This window comes from Scyliorhinus canicula, chromosome 27 (assembly GCF_902713615.1).
Source record: "Scyliorhinus canicula chromosome 27, sScyCan1.1, whole genome shotgun sequence".
Taxonomy (NCBI): Eukaryota; Metazoa; Chordata; class Chondrichthyes; order Carcharhiniformes; family Scyliorhinidae; genus Scyliorhinus; species Scyliorhinus canicula.
This window is the reverse complement of record NC_052172.1, coordinates 17421908-17443533: the sequence shown is the minus strand read 5'-3', so window position 1 is coordinate 17443533 and position 21626 is coordinate 17421908. Positions and strand designations below refer to the sequence as shown.

The 21626-nt window shown below is 50.9% G+C and overlaps 1 protein-coding gene across 17 annotated transcripts in view; it reads right to left on the bottom strand.

Moving 5' to 3' along the window:
* klc3 (kinesin light chain 3) overlaps positions 1–21626 on the bottom strand; it is an 84242-nt gene that overhangs the window by 22891 nt on the left and 39725 nt on the right. For all 17 annotated transcript variants that reach the window (XR_005458894.1, XR_005458895.1, XM_038785774.1 and 14 more), the window contains 5 exons: positions 17306–17393; positions 15427–15528; positions 4634–4807; positions 3028–3127; positions 1357–1409 (listed from right to left, as the gene is read on the bottom strand). Coding sequence is in view for 15 of the 17 variants with exons in the window: in XM_038785774.1 (XP_038641702.1) it covers positions 1357–1409; positions 3028–3127; positions 4634–4807; positions 15427–15528; positions 17306–17393 (517 nt within the window). In the remaining 2 variants the exon portion in view is untranslated. The remainder of the gene's footprint in view (positions 1–1356; positions 1410–3027; positions 3128–4633; positions 4808–15426; positions 15529–17305; positions 17394–21626) is intronic.

The window sequence follows — 21626 nt, the reverse complement described above, 5'->3', positions numbered from 1 at the left end:
TGTGTCTGCGTGGGTTTCCTCCGAGACGTGCACGTTAGGTGGATTGGCCAGGCTAAATTGCCCTTAGTGTCCAAAAAGGTTTGGAGGGGTCATTGGGTTACGGGGATAGGGTGGAATTGAGGGCTTAAGTGGGTCGGTGCAAACTCGATGGGCCGAATGGCCGCCTTCTGCAGCATATGTTCTATGTAAAACTATTTGTTGGTGTTGAAAACCAGTAGTAGAATGAGAGTACGGCAGGAGGCAGATTAAAGCCCACTTTAATCCTGAGGTGAGCAGTGTATTCCTCTTGTCCCGACGCGCTGCATTGAAACCTTGATTCTCGCCATTCCCAATTCTCCGCCAGAACGTTTACCCGAGCACTTAGCTTTGCTCAAACCCGTTGAAATGGCTTGGGGCTCTTTCTCCGGATTCTCCCTCCCATTAGTGAATGGACTTGGAGAAGGGAAAACCTGATAGCCTGCTGTGATGGAAGGAAACCCCCGCAGGGATTAATCCAAAGGCAGGAAAGGATCAATCATAGAATTTACAGTGCAGAAGGAGGACATTCGGCCCATCGAGTCTGCACCGGCTCTTGGAAAGAGCACACGACATAAGCCCATGCCTCCACCCCCTCCCCATAATGCAGTAAACCCATCTAACCTTTGGACACTAAGGGGCAATTTTAGCCTGGCCAATCCACACCTAACCTGCACGTCTTTGGACTGTGGGAGGAAACCGGAGCACTCGGAGGAAACCCACGCGCACACGGGGAGAACGCACAGACAGTGAACCAAGCTGGGAATCGAACCCGGGACCCTGGTGCTGTGAGGCCGCAGTGCTAACCACTGTGCCGCCGTGGCTGGCTGTTGCGTACAGAATTCGCTAAACAGCTCATTTTTCTGCGGCAGGCGAAAATGTTCCGCCCTGTGGCGCTGATGGGAAAAATGCTCAGACTGTGGGAAAGAGGTAGCGCCCAAAGATGGGTAAAAGTCCAAAATTCCAAGTGAAAAAGAAGGAACGTGAAAATAAACCAATAGAGGCAAAAAAAAAAAAACCACACACCAGAGAAAGAGAGAACCGAACAGCAAGACGTTCGGGAACTGCACATCGCGCCTGAAAAAGTGAGGCGGTGGGGGCGAGGATCGAAACAGAAAACTATCACAAAAAAAAGGTTGACTCCCAACACTCTTTCCCATCTTTGCTAATTGCAGAATTTTCTTTTCTTTATTTCAGCTTTGGAGCATTTGTGCCTTTATTTGCTATTTGCTTTCTTTGATAGATACCAACCGGTCTCCCATGGCGTTGCTTACACTGACTGCAATGGGGGAAAATAAACAGCTTGGAGGCCGAATACTGCGATGGACGTGTGGTCATTACCTTGTTTGAATCATCGCCGTCCTCCGTGTTCATCCACACCTGTCTGTGGTCACCTGCAGGGGGAAACAAGAACACATTCAACATTATCCCCACTTTCCTTCAGCTTTCAAGCTGCACTTAACTCGTACGATGCTTCACCCAGTGACATCCCTCAGGGCCCTGCCTAGGATTGATGACGCAAGGGGGCAAGACAAGTAGTAATTCTTGCTTGTCAAGCATGCAAGAAACAATACTTTTCACTATATACTAATACATGTGATAATAATAAATCAAATCAAATTCCTCACTTAAAAAAAAAAAATCTTTACTATTGTCACAAGTAGGCTTACATTAACACTGCAATGAAGTTACTGTGAAAAGCCCCTAGTCGCCACACTCCGGCGCCTGTTCGGGTACACTGAAGGAGAATTCAGAATGTCCAATTCACCTAACAAGCATGTCTTTCGGGACTTGTGGGAGGAAACCGGAGCACCCGGGGGAAACCCACGCAGACACGGGGAGAACGTGCAGACTCCGCACTGACAGTGACCCAAGCGGGAATCGAACCTGGCGCTGTGAAGCCACGGTGCTAACCACAACTTAACGACCCAGTTGCATTACTGAAAATGGCAATTTCAAGTGCAACAACATTAAGCCAAGAAGAATTTCCCATAAGGTCTAATAAGTAAACCGGAGTTAAGGGGCGGTATTCTCCCCCCACCCACGCCGGGTGGGAGTATCGCTGGGGCCCCATGCGAATTGTGCCACGCCACCCCGACCCCCGCACGCGATTCTCCCACCCGCCCCGAAACCAGCGCCGCGCGAATCGTGCCGGGCCACTCGGAGAATCGCCGCAAACGGGGATTCTCCGGCCCGAATGGGCCGAGCGGCCGCTCCGACATGACAGGGTCCACCCCTGGTCGCTGCCGGCGGGAACTCTGCGGGAACTCTCGGGGGACGGCCTTGTGAGGGGGGGGGGCCTCCGAAGGAAAGGGGTCTGGCCTGCGATCGGGACCCACTGATCGGCAGGCCGGCCTACTCCTCCACCCCCCCCCCCCCCCCCAGGCCTACATTCCGCCGCTGCCGGCCCCGGAATACACACGCCATATTGCGTCGGGGCCGGCGCGCGTAAGAAGTTCCCCGTGCATGCGCAGGATGGCGCGACCCAACTGCGCATGCACAGGATTGAGCTGCCCCAGCTGCGCATGCGTGGGTTGGCGCGGCGCACATTTGGTGCCACGTAGGGACGCTGGAGTGGCGTGAAGCACTCCAGCGCCGTGCTGATCCCCTGTGGGGGCCAGAATAGGTCGTGCCCGGGCCCTGCTCGCACCGGCGTTCGCGACGCCACGGGCACTTGGTCCGTGGAGCGGAGAATCGCCCCCAAGTTCTTTTCAACATTTCTCGTCAAAACAAAGGAGCATTAAAGTTGAGTTACTGTTACGGGTTAGAAGGGTTAAGGAAGCAGTTAGCTCGATGGTGGTTCTCTTATTCTTTCGTCTTCCCAAGATCTTACATAATATGACAATGGCCCCCTGCTATTATAAACCTTTATGCCTGCCACTTCGTGCTTATTAAAAATGGTAGTCACCCAATGCGACCATCAGCCTCTTTGATAAATGAGTACTTGTTATTCTGGGGTGGGGGGGGAAGGGGTCTTGCTGAGGAATAGTTCAGTTGAAATGTTTCACTCACCATTGACAGAACCAAACTCCCTCTCGTGTGCCCGTGTTAGGATCTCTTTGTACAGAGCCTCAGCCTGCCTGTATTTGCCTTGCTTGAGGTAACAGGAAGCCTAGAAGAGAGAAGGTGAAAGTACAGAGCTCAGGGTCATCTCATTGACGCACTCTGCAGCCCATTTTCTATTTACGAGGCAAATGCCGTTTCCAATGCAACTCCTCACATCTCTAACGATATGACTGTCACTAAACCGTCCGGTTGACTAATGTCCCCTTTAGGGGAGGGAAATCTGCCGCCCTTACCCGGTCTGGCCTACACGTGACTCCAGAACCCACAGCAATGTGGCTGACCCTTAGCTGCCCCTCTGAAGTTGCCCCGAGCGAGACATTCAGCTGTATTCAAGAAGGCGACTCACCACCCCTTGCTTGAGGGCAATTAGGGCCGTCACTAACATTCTCTGAAGTTTGTCCTAAGCTGCAAATGCCCCGTCTTCCTCCTCCTTTCCCTGCAGGCTCCATTGAAACCAAGGCTCCGTGCATCATCTTTTACTCCAACCCGTGCTTCCATGAGTCTTCACCTGAAACCTTTCATCACCCTCGGTGTTCTGTTCCTCCATACAGTCCAAACGCACTTAAAAAAATATTAGCTTGCAGTCTTCTAATTGGTGATTTCTTTAATCCCATCTCTTTTCAATCTTCACACCTTTCTTCATGTATTCACAGCACAGCCGCATTGCTGTCATTTGTTGCCCACCTCTAATTGCCCTCAAGAAGGTGGTAGTGAGGTGTCTTCTCGAATACAATGGAGTGTCTCGCTCAGCCATTTCAGAGGGGCATTCAGGGTCAATATTGCTGTGGGGTCTGGAGTCACATGTAGGCCAGACCGGGTAAGGATGGCAGATTTCCTTCCCTAAAGGGGCAATAGCGAAGCAGGTGGGTTTTTATAGCGATCCACTAGTTTCATGGTCACCGTTCCCGAGACGGGCTTTTTATCCCAGATCGGATTAATCATTAGATTTAGATTTTCCAGGTTGGAAGTTAAACTCGTGTCTCTCGTTCTAGGGGCTGGAGTTTACAATGTTTTCAATGTTAAATGTGACGGCCGCTATCCCGCCTTGCCGCTCACCCCCGACCCGTTCTGCCAGTTCAGAATACACAACGGGCAACTGAGCTCGTTAACACGCGCTGTTTAGTCTCCTCCCGGCTCTGCTCCTGCCTCCTTTAGCGACAATTCTAATACAGCCCTCGGAGATCTGCCCATTTCGGCTTGAAGACTATGAGCTGGCCATCCCTTGCCTGCTCAGTTGGCCAGTGTAAGACAGAGTCATACTGACTAAGAGCTGTCAGCAGTGTTGCCCAATCTGTGACGGGTTCCCTGATTTGCCATGTGCTGCTACAAGTGTTCTTAACGCCTCTGGGTGAGAGGGAGAAAATTCAGCCACTTAATTTTCTTTTTAATGCTCTTGGGATGGGGGTGTTGTCCGCAAGGTCAGCATTTATTACCCGCCCCTGTGGTCAAACAGCCTGCTGACACTCAACGGGGTAGGACCCATTACGTAAAGACATGACATTTGCAAAGCCCTTCTCCTCTCTGGAGCACTGTGCCCAGCTGCATTTCTCACCAGATTATTCTTTGTCTTGGCCACATTGGGATCCTCTGATCCCAGCTTGGTCTGGTAGATCTCCAAGGCCCGTTCGTAGTAATACTCCACCTCCTCATACTTGCCCTGATTCTGGCACAGCAGCGCCAGGTTATTCAGCTGCTTTGCCACATCGGGGTGGTCCTTGCCCAGCACCTGAGGATTCATAACACAAAAATTAGACAGAAGACACACATGCTCGGACAATCAAATGTTCAGGCAGACACACACACACAGAGACATACCTGTGCACAATCAAAGACACCACACACACACAAACGTGTACAATCAGACGTTTAGCCGTACACATACAGGCACATGAATCCACACAAACTCATTCATTCACTTGCGCTCACGCTGTCACACGCATGCACACTCACTTGCTCACAGGAACGCACTCACATGCATATACACGCACTCACCGCGCACGCATTCATACGTGCACTCACATGTTCGCACTGACATGCACGCACTTGCACACTCGCACGCACTCACTCACTCGTACACGCTCACTCGCAGGAACACTCACGTGCACACTCACACTTGCACACACTGACATGCACACACTCGCACACTCACTCACCTGCACACACTCACTTGCAGGAACACTCACGTGCGCACTCACACTTGCACACACTGACATGCACACACTCGCACACTCACTCACCTGCACACTCACTTGCAGGAACTCACGTGCGCACTCACACTTGCACACACTGACATGCATGCACACTCACTCGCAGGAATGGACTCATGAGCATTCACTTTTGCACACACTGACATGCACACACTTGCACACTCGCACACGCATGCATTGACATGCACGCACACACTCACACTTAATAAAATTGGGAGAGGGGAGAAATTTGAAAGGAAAATGTAATGAGAAGCTTTAAGTTTCGTTGGATCCTCACTGGCAACCAATATGGGGAAGTAAAAGCAGTAAGCACATACTAGTTATGGTTCGGCCTCTAAATTGCAATACTCAAGGCACCTCTGGAGCTCTGCTGCTAATTATGTATCCCCAAAGCATAGAAAATATAGTGTGCACTTTCAAACCTAATTTGCAGTCAGCTCATCTGAGGCCCAAATTGGTTAAGGCTGAAAGACATGTGGGATTGTTTAAAAGTCTTTGCGGGAAAGAATTCCTCAGGAGCCACAAGGAATAAAAAGTTGGATTCAGGCATGCTAAATCAAATCAGGCATGCTAAATCAAATCAGGCATGCTAAATCAAATCAGCTGTTGTTAGAACTCGGGATCACTCACAGGTAGGAAGAAATGTTTGTTTGATTATTTACACTTTGTCAAAGGATTAATTGCTTAAAAAGTGCAAAGTGATCAATCATGTCCAGCCTGTGTTATCAGCCAGGTTACAATTAACAGCGATTTCCAACTGGTCCACATGTGTATGTTTAACCAGTCCACATGTGTACGTTTAACTGGTCCACATGCGTATGTTTAACTGGTCCACATGTGTATGTTTAACTGGTCCACATGTGTATGTTTAACTGGTCCACATGTGTATGTTTAACTGGTCCACATGTGTATGTTTAACTGGTCCACATGTGTATGTTTAACTGGTCCACATGTGTATGTTTAACTGGTCCACATGTGTATGTTTAACCGGTCCACATGTGTATGTTTAACCAGTCCACGTGTATGTTTAACTGGTCCACATGCGTGTGTTTAACTCATCCACATGCGTACGTTTAATCAGTCCATGTGTATGTTTAACTGGTCCACATGCGTATGTTTAACCGGTCCACATGCGTACGTTTAACTGGTCCACATGCGTATGTTTAACTGGTCCACATGTGTATGTTTAACTGGTCCACATGCGTACGTTTAACTGGTCCACATGTGTATGTTTAACTGGTCCACATGTGTATGTTTAACTGGTCCACATGCGTATGTTTAACTGGTCCACATGTGTATGTTTAACTGGTCCACATGCGTATGTTTAACCGGTCCACGTGTGTATGTTTAACCGGTCCACATGTGTATGTTTAACTGGTCCACATGTGTATGTTTAACTGGTCCACATGTGTATGTTTAACCAGTCCACGTGTGTATGTTTAACCGGTCCACATGCGTGTGTTTAACCGGTCCACATGCGTATGTTTAACTGGTCCACATGTGTATGTTTAACTGGTCCACATGTGTATGTTTAACTGGTCCACATGTGTATGTTTAACTGGTCCACATGTGTATGTTTAACCGGTCCACATGTGTATGTTTAACTGGTCCACATGCGTATGTTTAACTGGTCCACATGTGTATGTTTAACTGGTCCACATGTGTATGTTTAACCGGTCCACATGTGTATGTTTAACTGGTCCACATGCGTATGTTTAACTGGTCCACATGTGTATGTTTAACTGGTCCACATGTGTATGTTTAACCGGTCCACATGTGTATGTTTAACCGGTCCACATGTGTATGTTTAACTGGTCCACATGCGTATGTTTAACTGGTCCACATGCGTATGTTTAACTGGTCCACATGTGTATGTTTAACTGGTCCACATGTGTATGTTTAACTGGTGCACATGTGTATGTTTAACTGGTCCACATGCGTATGTTTAACTGGTCCACATGTGTATGTTTAACTGGTCCACATGCGTATGTTTAACTGGTCCACATGTATATGAGCCACTTGGACCCATTCTTGCCCCTTTTTATCTCACCCCATCAGCATATCATTCTCTTGCTTCCTTAAGACCATAAGACTTAGGAGCAGATGTCGGCCATTCGGCCCATCGAGTCAGCTCCATTCAAAGACATCATGACTGATGTGATCTGATAATGCTCCTCTCCTTTCCTGCCTTATCCCCATAACTCTCGATTTCCTCACTCATTAAAAATCTGTCTCAACCTCGAACACAATTAACGACCCAGCCTCTGTAGCTCTCTACGAGAAAATTCCTCCTCATCTCTGTCTTAAATTGATGTTTCTATGTTTATCCAACATCTCATTAAACCCGCCTACCTTGTAAAAATAAATTTGTTCACAGATCGCTGGCTAGGCCGGCATTTGTTGCCTCTCCCTAATTGCCCTTGAGAAGTGGTTATCCACCCTTTGGGCCATTGATGTCCATGTGGTGTAGTGGGGGAAGGAATGTATTTTCGAGTGGGGCTTGGAGAGGGGGATCTGCAGGCGGCGCCGTTCCCGTCCGTCTGCTGCATTGCTCCTCCAGATGGGAGAGGTTGCAGGTTTGGAAGGTGCTGTCAGAGATGCCTTTGCAAGTTCCTGCAGTACTTGTATCGTATGGAGTTCTTCGATCGACTTCAGGAGGCGGGTTTGGTGATGAACCTAGCCGAAAGTGAATTTGGAGAAGCCCGAATCACTTTCCTTGAGGAGTTTCCGATACCCTCAAGACGAAGGGAAATAATGCGATTTCTTAGCATGAGTGGATTTGATCGAACCTTTGTGCAAAAGTTTTGTGGCGATGGACTTACTAAAGAAACGTAAAACAATTCAATGGACAGCGGACTTTCAACGGGCATGTGACTGCCTGAAAGCTGTGATAACCGACGCTCCTGTATTGGAGAATTGCAAGGGACTCTGTGATCAGATTGAACTGAAGTATCTAACTTTAAAGAGAATTGCCGAGGCGTAGAGGAATGGATGGATCGTGCATTGACTTTCTTGTTCAAAGAGGCTGTTAATCGAGAAGGATTTCAGTTGGAGGAAGAAGAACGGGAAAAATGGACTTTATTATTATGCCTGTTTGCGTGTGTTGTTCTTTTTTGTGAAATGAAAAAGTATATTTACTGTGTACATTTCTTAGTGGATGGTGCAAAAGTGAAAAATGAAACCATCTTGAAGTTGATGGGGTTTTTTTTCTTGGGGGGAGGTGTCATGTGAGAGTACCTTTAAGAAATGGAGGTTTATGCAATGTACCTTTAAGAAATTAAGCAGCTCATATTACTGAAGTGATGTCAGAGGGTGGGGGGAGCTGAGCTGAGCTCACTTCTGCTTTTGTTTTCAGTTTTGAAGAAAAGAGCTTGGGTGTGTCTGTGTTTGCAGTGAGCTGGATCTGCTGTGATCTCTGCCATGAAAGACTATCTCTGAATCATTTGGGTGATTTAAACTCATCATAATAATGTCTTTAACCTGATGTGTTTCTGTTGTTAAAGGTGAAGTCTTTTGAAGGTTTGAAGGAACATTTGAGGGATTGTTTAGTGTTGTATTATTTTCAGGGTTATCTTTGAAGTAAGGGGTGTGAAGTGATCCAATGTTTATTTAAAAGGTTAAGTTGAATTTGTGGAATAAACATTGTTTTGTGTTTAAAAACCCACGTGTCCATAATTGTAATACCACACCTGGAGAACAAGCCGTGGGCTTCAAAAGCAACAATCCATTAAAGGGAGAGGTTGGTTGAACTCCATGATACATTTCGGGGTTCTGAAAACGCCTCTCCCATAACAACATACCTCTGTTAATGTTATTAAATGCCTGGCTTAACATACAGGAGGCGTGTCTGCAAAAACGCAAATCAGGTGTTGTAAAAGTGGGACAATCATTTTCACCAGTTACTTGTTTACAAAGAGATGCTGAATGGAACTTTGTTATGATTGCTGGAGAGTCCCTGGAGAGTAGATAACTTGAGACATTGGGCCGAATTCTCCATTTCTGAGGCTAAGTGTTGACACCGGCGCAGAATTCGTGGACTTCCACGACAGCGAAACTGGTGCCGCACCAGGACCGATTCCGCGACAGTGGAGGGCCCGGCACCGGCGCCACGTTGGACACAATAGATTCCAATGGGAAACGGTGCTGGGTTCGCCAGTTTTGTGATTGACACTCGGGAGGCTGACATTGTTGGGGTTTTGTGCAGTTTCCGGAGATAAATTGGGGTCTGGTCCACTATCGTAATATTTCAGGGGCAAATTTATTATTTTCTTGAATGAGTGAAATGATTTCAGTCGCCTCAGACCTGGAGCTGAAATTGTACCCAGGCAGGAGCAGCAGGCCATTCAGCCCTTCAGTTCTGTTCTACCATTCTATTAGATTATGGCGAATCTGTGTCTCAGTTCTGTCTACCTGTCTTTGCCCGAGGGCGATACCCATTCACCAAATCAGGCAGGAAAAGACATACTGTGATTGATCCCTTCAGGACCCGCTCCTTGTACAGAAGCAACAAACAGCTCCCTTACTGGGAAAACATTTAGCTCAATGAGCACCACCTACTCTCAATTCACTCTGAAGCTTGTCCTGGCTTACTCTTAAAGGGTCCTGCATTTCTAATATTGTCACTGGTTTACGTAAGAAATTGTTACATGTTATATTTTATATTTGTGGCAGTAATGTTATTAAAAACCCTGGTTTAATATACACACAGACAAGTGTCTTTACTAAAGTTGTAACTAAGGAGTCATAAAGGGTGAGTTGATCATTGATTCTAACCATTTAATTGTTTACAAAGACATGACTAATGGAACATTGATTTTATGTAAATGAGTTTCCCCTGAAGGTGTAGATCATTTATGAGGGAGTAGTGCAGGGGTGGGCAAACTTTTCCGTGCAAGGGCCACATTCAGAAATTCACAATTTTAAAGGGCCGCATAGTATATTAAGTAAAATAATTAATATTAATAAAAGGTTTTTAAAGAAAAAAAAAGCAATTAATTTTTATTAATTAATATTTTAAAGTAGAAACTTTACATGAAACACATTTATTTGAAAAACAAAGTAACTCAGTTTAAAGAAAAAAAAGCAATTAATTTTCATTAATTAATATTTTAAAGTAGAAACTTCACATGAAACACATGTTGTGCCGAGCAATGATCACCCTACTCAAGTCAACGTATCCACCCTATACCAGTAACCCAACAGCCCCCCCCCCCCCCCCCCATTAACCTTTTTTTTTCATTTATTTAAAAAAAAAAAAAATTTTTTTATGACTTGACCTTGTTGGGCCGCATAAAGACCTTTGGTGGGCCGTAGTTTGCCCACCCCTGGAGTAGTGGTTAGTCCTAGTTAAGCAGGTCATGGGACAACTTAGTGGGATAGATGATGCGGGCAACACGGTGGCGCAGAGGGTTAGCCCTGTTGCCTCACGGCGCCGAGGTGCCAGGTTCGATGCCGGCTCTGGGTCAATGTCTGTGTGGAGTTTGCACATTCTCCCCGTGTTTGCGTGGGTTTCGCCCCCACAACCCAAAAAGATGTGCAGAGTAGGTGAATTGGCCACGCTAAATTGCCCCTCAATTGGAAAAAAAAAATGAATTGGGTACTCTAAATTTATATTTTAAAAAAAAGGGATAGATGATGCAATTAATGGGAGGAGCCAGGTCTGTTTGTAGTTTGGGCAATTTTGCCAGAGGATGAGTCTGACAAGGCTGAAGGATTTTCAGATTGTTCCTGAAAGGGTCTCTCTCCAAAAGGTCCCCACACAGAGGACAGGACAGCAAGTAAACTTGTTTTGCTAACTTTATTTATAAGTGGCAATTGAACTGTATTGGGGTTGCTCGGTTAGAATATATATGGTGAAGGTGTAGGGCATAAATTAAAGTGTTTACTTTTATTTAAGAACTATTTAACCGTTAATTGTAAAGCTATTTCTTTGATGCTAATGTGGTTAAATCATAATTTTAACATAAAAGATACTTACTGGTCAGTGTAACAACTTCTGGGGTGAAGTATCCTTTACTCACAGTTTTACGAATTGCAAATTGTTTGGGGCTTTCTCGTCGAGTGTCCTAACACAAATTGGGGTCTGTTCCGATATCCTATCGTAGGGTACACCTACCCTACAAAATCCTACCCCTATCTCAGTCTTTAATGTTTTCAGAGTCCACGGTCATCAATGTTTCCCAGATTTCAACTAGGTTTTGTGTGGAAAAAGTGCGCTCTCATTTCACTCCTGAATGGTTCAATTCAAGATTTATTGCTTTAAAAAAGAGACACGTGATGCACCCCACCCCCCATTTCTCTTAATTTAACCATTTAACCTTGTAAAGCCCTGGTATCATTCTGACTAATATTCACTGCACCCCCTTCCAAAACCGATCACTTAAAATCTTGCGGGTTCTTATCTTTGCATCTGTTTAGACGCAATCAGAGTTCTGTGGCCTTGCACCAACACAGGTCCCGTTTAAATGAATAATACGTAGTGCATTACCTGCGTAATAATCTGCTCTTATAAAGGGGATTCACCACATCTACCGTGAGCATTGTCAGTAGGCCATCAACCTCAAATATATTAGCGGAATTCTCACGGCATTACTCAACCTCGGCTTTTTGTGGGGGTACAGAGGGAGGTGGGCACACTGAGCAGGTACAGAGGGAGGTGGGCATGCTGAGCAGGGTACAGGGAGAGGTGGGCACGCTGAGCAGGTACGGGGAGAAGTTACCCCACTGAGCAGGTACGGGGAGAAGTTACCACACTGAGCAGGTACAGGGAGAGGTTACCCCACTGAGCAGGTACAGGGAGAGGTTACCCCACTGAGCAGGTACAGGGAGAGGTTACCCCACTGAGCAGGTACAGGGAGAAGTTACCACGCTGAGCAGGTACAGGGAGAGGTGGGCACGCTGAGCAGGTACAGGGAGAGGTTACCACACTGAGCAGGTACAGGGAGAGGTTACCACGCTGAGCAGGTACAGGGAGAAGTTACCACGCTGAGCAGGTACAGGGAGAAGTTACCCCACTGAGCAGGTACAGGGAGAGGTTACCCCACTGAGCAGGTACGGGGAGAGGTTACCCCACTGAGCAGGTACAGGGAGAGGTGGGCACGCTGAGCAGGTACAGGGAGAGGTTACCACGCTGAGCAGGTACAGGGAGAGGTTACCCCACTGAGCAGGTACAGGGAGAGGTTACCCCACTGAGCAGGTACAGGGAGAGGTGGGCACGCTGAGCAGGGTACGGGGAGAGGTTACCACACTGAGCAGGTACAGGGAGAGGTTACCACGCTGAGCAGGTACAGGGAGAGGTTACCACGCTGAGCAGGTACAGGGAGAGGTTACCACACTGAGCAGGTACAGGGAGAGGTTACCACACTGAGCAGGTACAGGGAGAGGTTACCCCACTGAGCAGGTACAGGGAGAAGTTACCCCACTGAGCAGGTACAGGGAGAAGTTACCCCACTGAGCAGGTACAGGGAGAGGTTACCACGCTGAGCAGGTACAGGGAGAGGTTACCACGCTGAGCAGGTACAGGGAGAGGTTACCACGCTGAGCAGGTACAGGGAGAAGTTACCCCACTGAGCAGGTACAGGGAGAGGTTACCCCACTGAGCAGGTACGGGGAGAGGTTACCCCACTGAGCAGGTACAGGGAGAGGTGGGCACGCTGAGCAGGTACAGGGAGAGGTTACCACGCTGAGCAGGTACGGGGAGAGGTTACCACGCTGAGCAGGTACAGGGAGAAGTTACCACGCTGAGCAGGTACAGGGAGAGGTTACCCCACTGAGCAGGTACGGGGAGAGGTTACCCCACTGAGCAGGTACAGGGAGAGGTTACCACGCTGAGCAGGTACAGGGAGAGGTTACCACACTGAGCAGGTACAGGGAGAGGTTACCACACTGAGCAGGTACAGGGAGAGGTTACCACGCTGAGCAGGTACAGGGAGAGGTTACCCCACTGAGCAGGTACAGGGAGAGGTTACCACACTGAGCAGGTACAGGGAGAGGTTACCACGCTGAGCAGGTACGGGGAGAGGTTACCCCACTGAGCAGGTACGGGGAGAGGTTACCACACTGAGCAGGTACGGGGAGAGGTTACCCCACTGAGCAGGTACAGGGAGAAGTTACCCCACTGAGCAGGTACAGGGAGAGGTTACCACGCTGAGCAGGTACAGGGAGAGGTTACCACGCTGAGCAGGTACAGGGAGAGGTGGGCACGCTGAGCAGGTACAGGGAGAGGTTACCACGCTGAGCAGGTACAGGGAGAGGTTACCCCACTGAGCGGGTACAGGGAGAGGTGGGCACGCTGAGCAGGTACAGGGAGAAGTTACCCCACTGAGCAGGGTACAGGGAGAGGTTACCACACTGAGCGGGTACAGGGAGAGGTTACCACACTGAGCAGGTACGGGGAGAGGTTACCACACTGAGCAGGTACAGGGAGAGGTTACCACGCTGAGCAGGTACGGGGAGAGGTTACCACACTGAGCAGGTACAGGGAGAGGTTACCACACGGAGCAGGTACGGGGAGAAGTTACCACGCTGAGCAGGTACGGGGAGAAGTTACCCCACTGAGCAGGTACAGGGAGAGGTTACCCCACTGAGCAGGTACAGGGAGAGGTTACCCCACTGAGCAGGTACAGGGAGAGGTTACCACACTGAGCAGGTACAGGGAGAGGTTACCACGCTGAGCAGGTACGGGGAGAGGTTACCCCACTGAGCAGGTACAGGGAGAGGTTACCCCACTGAGCAGGTACGGGGAGAAGTTACCCCACTGAGCAGGTACAGGGAGAGGTTACCACACTGAGCAGGTACAGGGAGAGGTGGGCACGCTGAGCAGGTACGGGGAGAAGTTACCACGCTGAGCAGGTACAGGGAGAGGTTACCCCACTGAGCAGGTACAGGGAGAGGTTACCACACTGAGCAGGTACAGGGAGAGGTTACCCCACTGAGCAGGTACGGGGAGAGGTTACCACACGGAGCAGGTATGGGGAGAAGTTACCACACTGAGCAGGTACGGGGAGAGGTTACCCCACTGAGCAGGTACAGGGAGAGGTGGGCACGCTGAGCAGGTACAGGGAGAGGTTACCCCACTGAGCAGGTACAGGGAGAGGTTACCACACTGAGCAGGTACAGGGAGAAGTTACCACACTGAGCAGGTACGGGGAGAGGTTACCCCACTGAGCAGGTACAGGGAGAGGTTACCACGCTGAGCAGGTACGGGGAGAGGTTACCCCACTGAGCAGGTATGGGGAGAAGTTACCACGCTGAGCAGGTACAGGGAGAGGTTACCCCACTGAGCAGGTACAGGGAGAGGTTACCACGCTGAGCAGGTATGGGGAGAAGTTACCACGCTGAGCAGGTACAGGGAGAGGTTACCCCACTGAGCAGGTACAGGGAGAGGTTACCACGCTGAGCAGGTACAGGGAGAGGTTACCACACTGAGCAGGTACAGGGAGAGGTTACCACACTGAGCAGGTACAGGGAGAGGTTACCACGCTGAGCAGGTACAGGGAGAGGTTACCCCACTGAGCAGGTACAGGGAGAAGTTACCCCACTGAGCAGGTACAGGGAGAAGTTACCCCACTGAGCAGGTACAGGGAGAAGTTACCCCACTGAGCAGGTACAGGGAGAAGTTACCCCACTGAGCAGGTACAGGGAGAGGTTACCCCACTGAGCAGGTACAGGGAGAAGTTACCCCACTGAGCAGGTACAGGGAGAGGTTACCCCACTGAGCAGGTACAGGGAGAGGTTACCACGCTGAGCAGGTACAGGGAGAGGTTACCACGCTGAGCAGGTACAGGGAGAGGTGGGCACGCTGGGCAGGTACAGGGAGAGGTTACCACGCTGAGCAGGTACGGGGAGAGGTTACCCCACTGAGCAGGTACAGGGAGAGGTTACCCCACTGAGCAGGTACGGGGAGAGGTTTACCCCACTGAGCAGGTACAGGGAGAGGTTACCACGCTGAGCAGGTACGGGGAGAGGTTACCCCACTGAGCAGGTACAGGGAGAGGTGGGCACGCTGAGCAGGTACAGGGAGAGGTGGGCACGCTGAGCAGGTACAGGGAGAGGTTACCACGCTGAGCAGGTACAGGGAGAAGTTACCACACTGAGCAGTTTCCGCTATGTTTCTGGACTGTGTTCCTGTCTTTCTAACCTTCTCTCGGATTTCCAACGCTCTCTTGCACAGCGGTTCAGCTTCTCTGTATTTCCCTCTCTTGCCAAAAAGGACGGCAAGGTTATTCAAAGTGGCAGCTACCTGTGCAGAAAGATTCAGAAGGCCAGGTTAGCACACAATGCTTTTTTAATTCTACCATCTGTAATTACCTGGTGCTGAAGCTGTGAGGGCTCCCTCCCAGGCCAGCATTCTACATGCCCTTGTTTTAGCTATTTGGGTGGGGAGATGTTTAAAACCAATTAGTCTGCATCCAGCGATCATAGGCATGCCTGCTGGGGTCACTGCACGGTGATCAGCTGCTGATCACTGGCCCATTTCTCCCCAACCTCCCTGATTCAGGGGCATTAAACCCACTCGCGGGGTTCTCATGTCAGTCTAGGTTGAGTTCAGCCCACTCAGCCCCGACCAGCGATTCAGTAACTAACTCCGCTTCTCTGGGAGTTACAGCACAGAACGAGGCCATTCAGCCCAGCATCACCATGCGAGTCTCCTCCCACCCCTCTCCATCGCACCCCATCGGCATATCCTTCAAAGCCCTGCTCCTAAATGTGCTTACCAAACTTCCCCTGAAACGCAGCTGTTCTCTCCGCCTCAAACACCCCCTCCTGTCGGAGCAAATTCCATATCCTCACCACTCTGTCTGGGTAAAGAGTTTTCTCCTGAATTTCCCAGTGCATTTATCAGTGACCATCTTACTGATGTCCTCTGGCTCTGGTCTCACCCTCCGATTTACGCCGTCTAACCCTTTCATAATGCTGTGGGCGGCTATCAGTGCAAAGTCTCGGATTTTTCGGTATTACACTATTTTCTAGTTCATTAAAAAGACTTGCATTCACGTAGCACCTTTTACAAGCCCAAGGTCCCAAAGCGCCGACAATTTACTTTTCAGTGTAGTCAGAAACACAGCAGGCAATTCACACAGGAAGCAGCAAAGTGATAATGACCAGATGTTGTGCTAAATGAGGGATAAATACTGCCCAGGTCTCCTTTCCTCTTCTTCGGATAGCTACTGGATTTTGTTGGATTTTTTTTTACACCCACTTGAGGGGGCCTCGGTTTAGCTTCTGATCCAAAAGATTGGAGCTGCGGCAGAGTGGCACTCTCTCAGTGCTGCGCTCCCAGTGTCAGACTGGTGAACACGCTCAAATCTCTGCAGTTGGACCCGGGAGCCTGTGTTTAGAGGTCGCAGAGCATCAGGCACCAAAAGCCTGGGCAACATGGTTGGCTGCTTTACTGAAGCAGCTGCTGCCCCTATGGAACTGTAGTCCTGCAATTGCCAAAAGCACTCGAGAGAGAGAGAGAGAGAGAGAGAGAGAGAGGACAGAGTCTTCTGTCCTCATAAAGCACCAAGTAGCCCACTGCAATGCTGACAATCCCCGTCTCCAAATCCCTTCATGGCGTTTGTTGTCCCTTCCTTGTAACCTCTTCGATCCCGACAACCCTCCCAAGGTCTCTGCGCCCCCTCCAATTCTGGCCTCTTGCGTCCCCCATTTAAATCGCCCTCCTGGTGTGGGCTGGACCATCAGCTGTTTGAGTGAAACATCAAGCTGTTACATGTTGCCCTGGCTCCGGTGGCCTTTAATCTCTCTCTTCATTTAAAACTGACCTCTTTGATTAAGCCTTTGGCATCTGGCTCCAATATCTCCGTATGCGGCAGTGTCGAATTTTGCCTGAAATGTTCCTGTGAGGAACCTGGGGACAGTTGACTACTTTGAAGGTGCTACATAATGGCAAGCCTTTGTTGTATCCATTGACCATCCAACCTTTCTACCCCGGGTACTGTCCCGCGTTAAGTAGCCACTGATCCTCAGCCTATCCAGCCCAGTTAAAGACCGCACCTTACAATAACAACACTGACCGCTGGGTGATCCTGGCCCAGGGTTTTCTCCCGGATTGTCAGGGCATCGTTCAAAAGGTTTGCCGCTTCTTTGTATTTGTTCTGATCTCTGCAAAACGGGAGAAGACGGGGGGGGTTAGGAACATTTCCAAGGGGTACGGTGAAGGCAGCAGATACAGCAAACAGTTCCCGTTCCCCGTCACCGACTGCCCTCGGAGCAGCTGGCAAAGGGCAGACGGCAAAACACACAAAGGAAAACGTCCAGCGACTGACCAAATACCAAAGCAGAGGGGGTTAATTCGCAAGGAGCGCTGGTGGGCTTTGGAGAATAGATCATTGCCACCTCCTAACGTTACTTACATTTTCAATGCGGAAAGAGTTTGGCACCCGCTGAAATGAAACGGGATCTTCTCGTTACAACACCACATGGTATCTGTTAAAAAATACATTCCCTGATGTTTTCCCTTTTTTTTTGAAATTTAGAGTAGCAATAATTTTTCTTTTCCAATTAAGGGGCAATTTAGCGTGGCCAATTCACCTACCCTGCACATCTTTGGGTTGTGGGGGTGAAACCCCCGTAGACATGGGGAGAATGTGCAAACTCCACACGGACAGTGACCTGGGGCTGGGATTCGAAACCGGGTCCTCGGCACCGCAGTCGCAGTGCTAACCACTGCGCCACATGGCACCCTTGATTTATATTTTAACAAACAACGCAAAAAACCCCACGGGAATTGTGCAGCACCGCAAGGAAAAATAGGCTCCACATACATGAATACAGAAGGGGATGGGAAACAGCAGTATAACGAGCTGGATACAATCGTTGGACATAACCTAATGCCTCTATAAACCCCATGATGTGGAGATGCCGGCGTTGGACTGGGGTGAGCACAGTAAGAAGTCTTACAACACCAGGTTAAAGTCCAACAGGTTTGTTTCAAACACGAGCTTTCGGAGCACGGCTCCTTCTTCAGGTTCATTCACCTGAAGAAGGAGCCGTGCTCCGAAAGCTCGTGTTTGAAACAAACCTGTTGGACTTTAACCTGGTGTTGTAAGACTTCTTACTCTATAAACCCCAACAGAGAACACGGGAGAACGAGGATACGGCCATGAAAACACGGTAAAATGGAGCAAACCTTCCCATGCAGCCATTGCTCGCAATTCCCACGGGAGTTCAGGATACGTTTTCTGTGCCATGTTCGGGCACCCACGTCACCCCCAACACACACATCGCCCCCAACACACACATCGCCCCCAACATACACATCGCCCCCAGCACACACATCGCCCCCAACATACACATCGCCCCCAGCACACACATCGCCCCCAGCACACACATCGCCCCCAGCACACACATCGCCCCCAGCACACACATCGCCCCCAGCACACACATCGCCCCCAGCACACACATCGCCCCCAGCACACACATCGCCCCCAGCACACACATCGCCCCCAGCACACACATCGCCCCCAACATACACATCGCCCCCAGCACACACATCGCCCCCAACATACACATCGCCCCCAACGCACACATCGCCCCCAACATACACATCGCCCCCAGCACACACATCGCACACCAGCACACACATCGCCCCCAGCACACACATCGCCCCCAACACACACATCGCACACCAGCACACACATCGCCCCCAGCACACACATCGCCCCCAACACACACATCGCCCCCAGCACACACATCGCCCCCAGCACACACATCGCACACCAGCACACACATCGCCCCCAGCGCACACATCGCCCCCAACACACACATCGCACACCAGCACACACATCGCCCCCAGCGCACACATCGCACACACATCGCCCCCAGCGCACACATCGCCCCCAGCGCACACATCGCCCCCAGCGCACACATCGCACACACATCGCCCCCAGCGCACACATCGCCCCCAGCGCACACATCGCCCCCAACACACACATCGCCAACACACACATCGCCCCCAGCGCACACATCGCCCCCAGCGCACACATCGCACACACATCGCCCCCAGCGCACACATCGCCCCCAGCATACACATCGCCCCCAGCACACACATCGCCCCCAGCACACACATCGCCCCCAACACACACATCGCCCCCAACACACACATCGCCCCCAGCACACACATCGCACACCAGCACACACATCGCACACCAGCACACACATCGCACACCAGCACACACATCGCCCCCAGCACACACATCGCACACCAGCACACACATCGCCCCCAGCACACACATCGCACACCAGCACACACATCGCCCCCAGCGCACACATCGCACACCAGCACACACATCGCCCCCAGCGCACACATCGCCCCCAGCGCACACATCGCCCCCAGCGCACACATCGCCCCCAACACACACATCGCCCCCAGCGCACACATCGCCCCCAGCGCACACATCGCCCCCAACGCACACATCGCCCCCAGCGCACACATCGCCCCCAACACACACATCGCACACCAGCACACACATCGCCCCCAACACACACATCGCCCCCAACACACACATCGCCCCCAGCACACCCATCGCCCCCAGCACACACATCGCCCCCAGCGCACACATCGCCCCCAGCACACACATCGCCCCCAGCACACACATCGCCCCCAACACACACATCGCCCCCAACACACACATCGCCCCCAACACACACATCGCCCCCAGCACACACATCGCCCCCAGCACACACATCGCCCCCAGCGCACACATCGCACACCAGCACACCAGCACACACATCGCCCCCAGCGCACACATCGCCCCCAGCGCACACATCGCCCCCAGCGCACACATCGCCCCCAACACACACATCGCCCCCAGCGCACACATCGCCCCCAGCGCACACATCGCCCCCAACGCACACATCGCCCCCAGCGCACACATCGCCCCCAACACACACATCGCACACCAGCACACACATCGCCCCCAACACACACATCGCCCCCAACACACACATCGCCCCCAGCACACCCATCGCCCCCAGCACACCCATCGCCCCCAGCGCACACATCGCCCCCAGCACACACATCGCCCCCAGCACACACATCGCCCCCAGCACACACATCGCCCCCAACACACACATCGCCCCCAACACACACATCGCCCCCAACACACACATCGCCTCCAGCACACACATCGCCCCCAGCACACACATCGCCCCCAGCGCACACATCGCCCCCAGCGCACACATCGCCCCCAGCGCACACATCGCCCCCAACGCACACATCGCCCCCAACGCACACATCGCCCCCAACGCACACATCGCACAGCAGCACACACATCGCCCCCAACACACACATCGCCCCCAACACACACATCGCCCCCAACACACACATCGCCCCCAACGCACACATCGCCCCCAACGCACACATCGCCCCCAACACACACATCGCCCCCAACACACACATCGCCCCCAACACACACATCGCCCCCAACACACACATCGCCCCCAGCACACACATCACCCCCAGCACACACATCGCCCCCAATACACACATCGCACACCAGCGAACACATCGCCCCCCCAGCGCACTCATCACCCCCAGCACACACATCGCCCGCCAGCTCTAGCAGCGCCAGGAGGCACCAATGACAGACCGTAACCTCCTCCCCTCAGACACCAGACCCGTCTGCATCCCCTGCAGGAACCAATCACAGATTCCTTACACCCACCCTTCACACAAAAAAAGAAAAATACAAAGAAAATATGCGAGAACCCCAGTTCTAAAAGGATGTTACACATATATACCTCGCAATATAACCCTACGCTCAGGCCCAGTACAGAACCAACATCACTCCACACACTTAGAGACAGGACCAGCAGCAACATGTTCGGATTATGATCAATGACGTCAACACCTTCCAAACAAAAAAAAAAACAAACTACCAGGAGTGAATCAATACCACCAGGACTTTTGGCACACTCCAAAATCCTACACTCCAGCCGGTCCTGCACCTCACCAACCACACCCAGGGCAACGCACCACCCCACCCGTTAACATTAAAATAGATCAGGCCACCTTCAGCTCGGAGACCCCCTCACTGAAGAGCCGAACGTCAAGCTCTGACTGGGGGGCTATCATCACTCTCAGTGAGGATTTAACTAACCCTACCACCCAACTGCACACCAACCCATCCACCCATCACCCTGCCGTAGCTCCACTCATTTTCACAATCAACAAAATAAGGAGTGTCCAAAATACACTCACTTCCTATAACCACAGAGATTCCAGCACACATAAAAGGGAGTAAAACTGTGCACAGACCACATGTCACACAGTGGTTTGCACCGGTTGCCTCCCGGCGCCAGGGTCCTGGGTTCAATTCCAGCCTTGGTGACCAT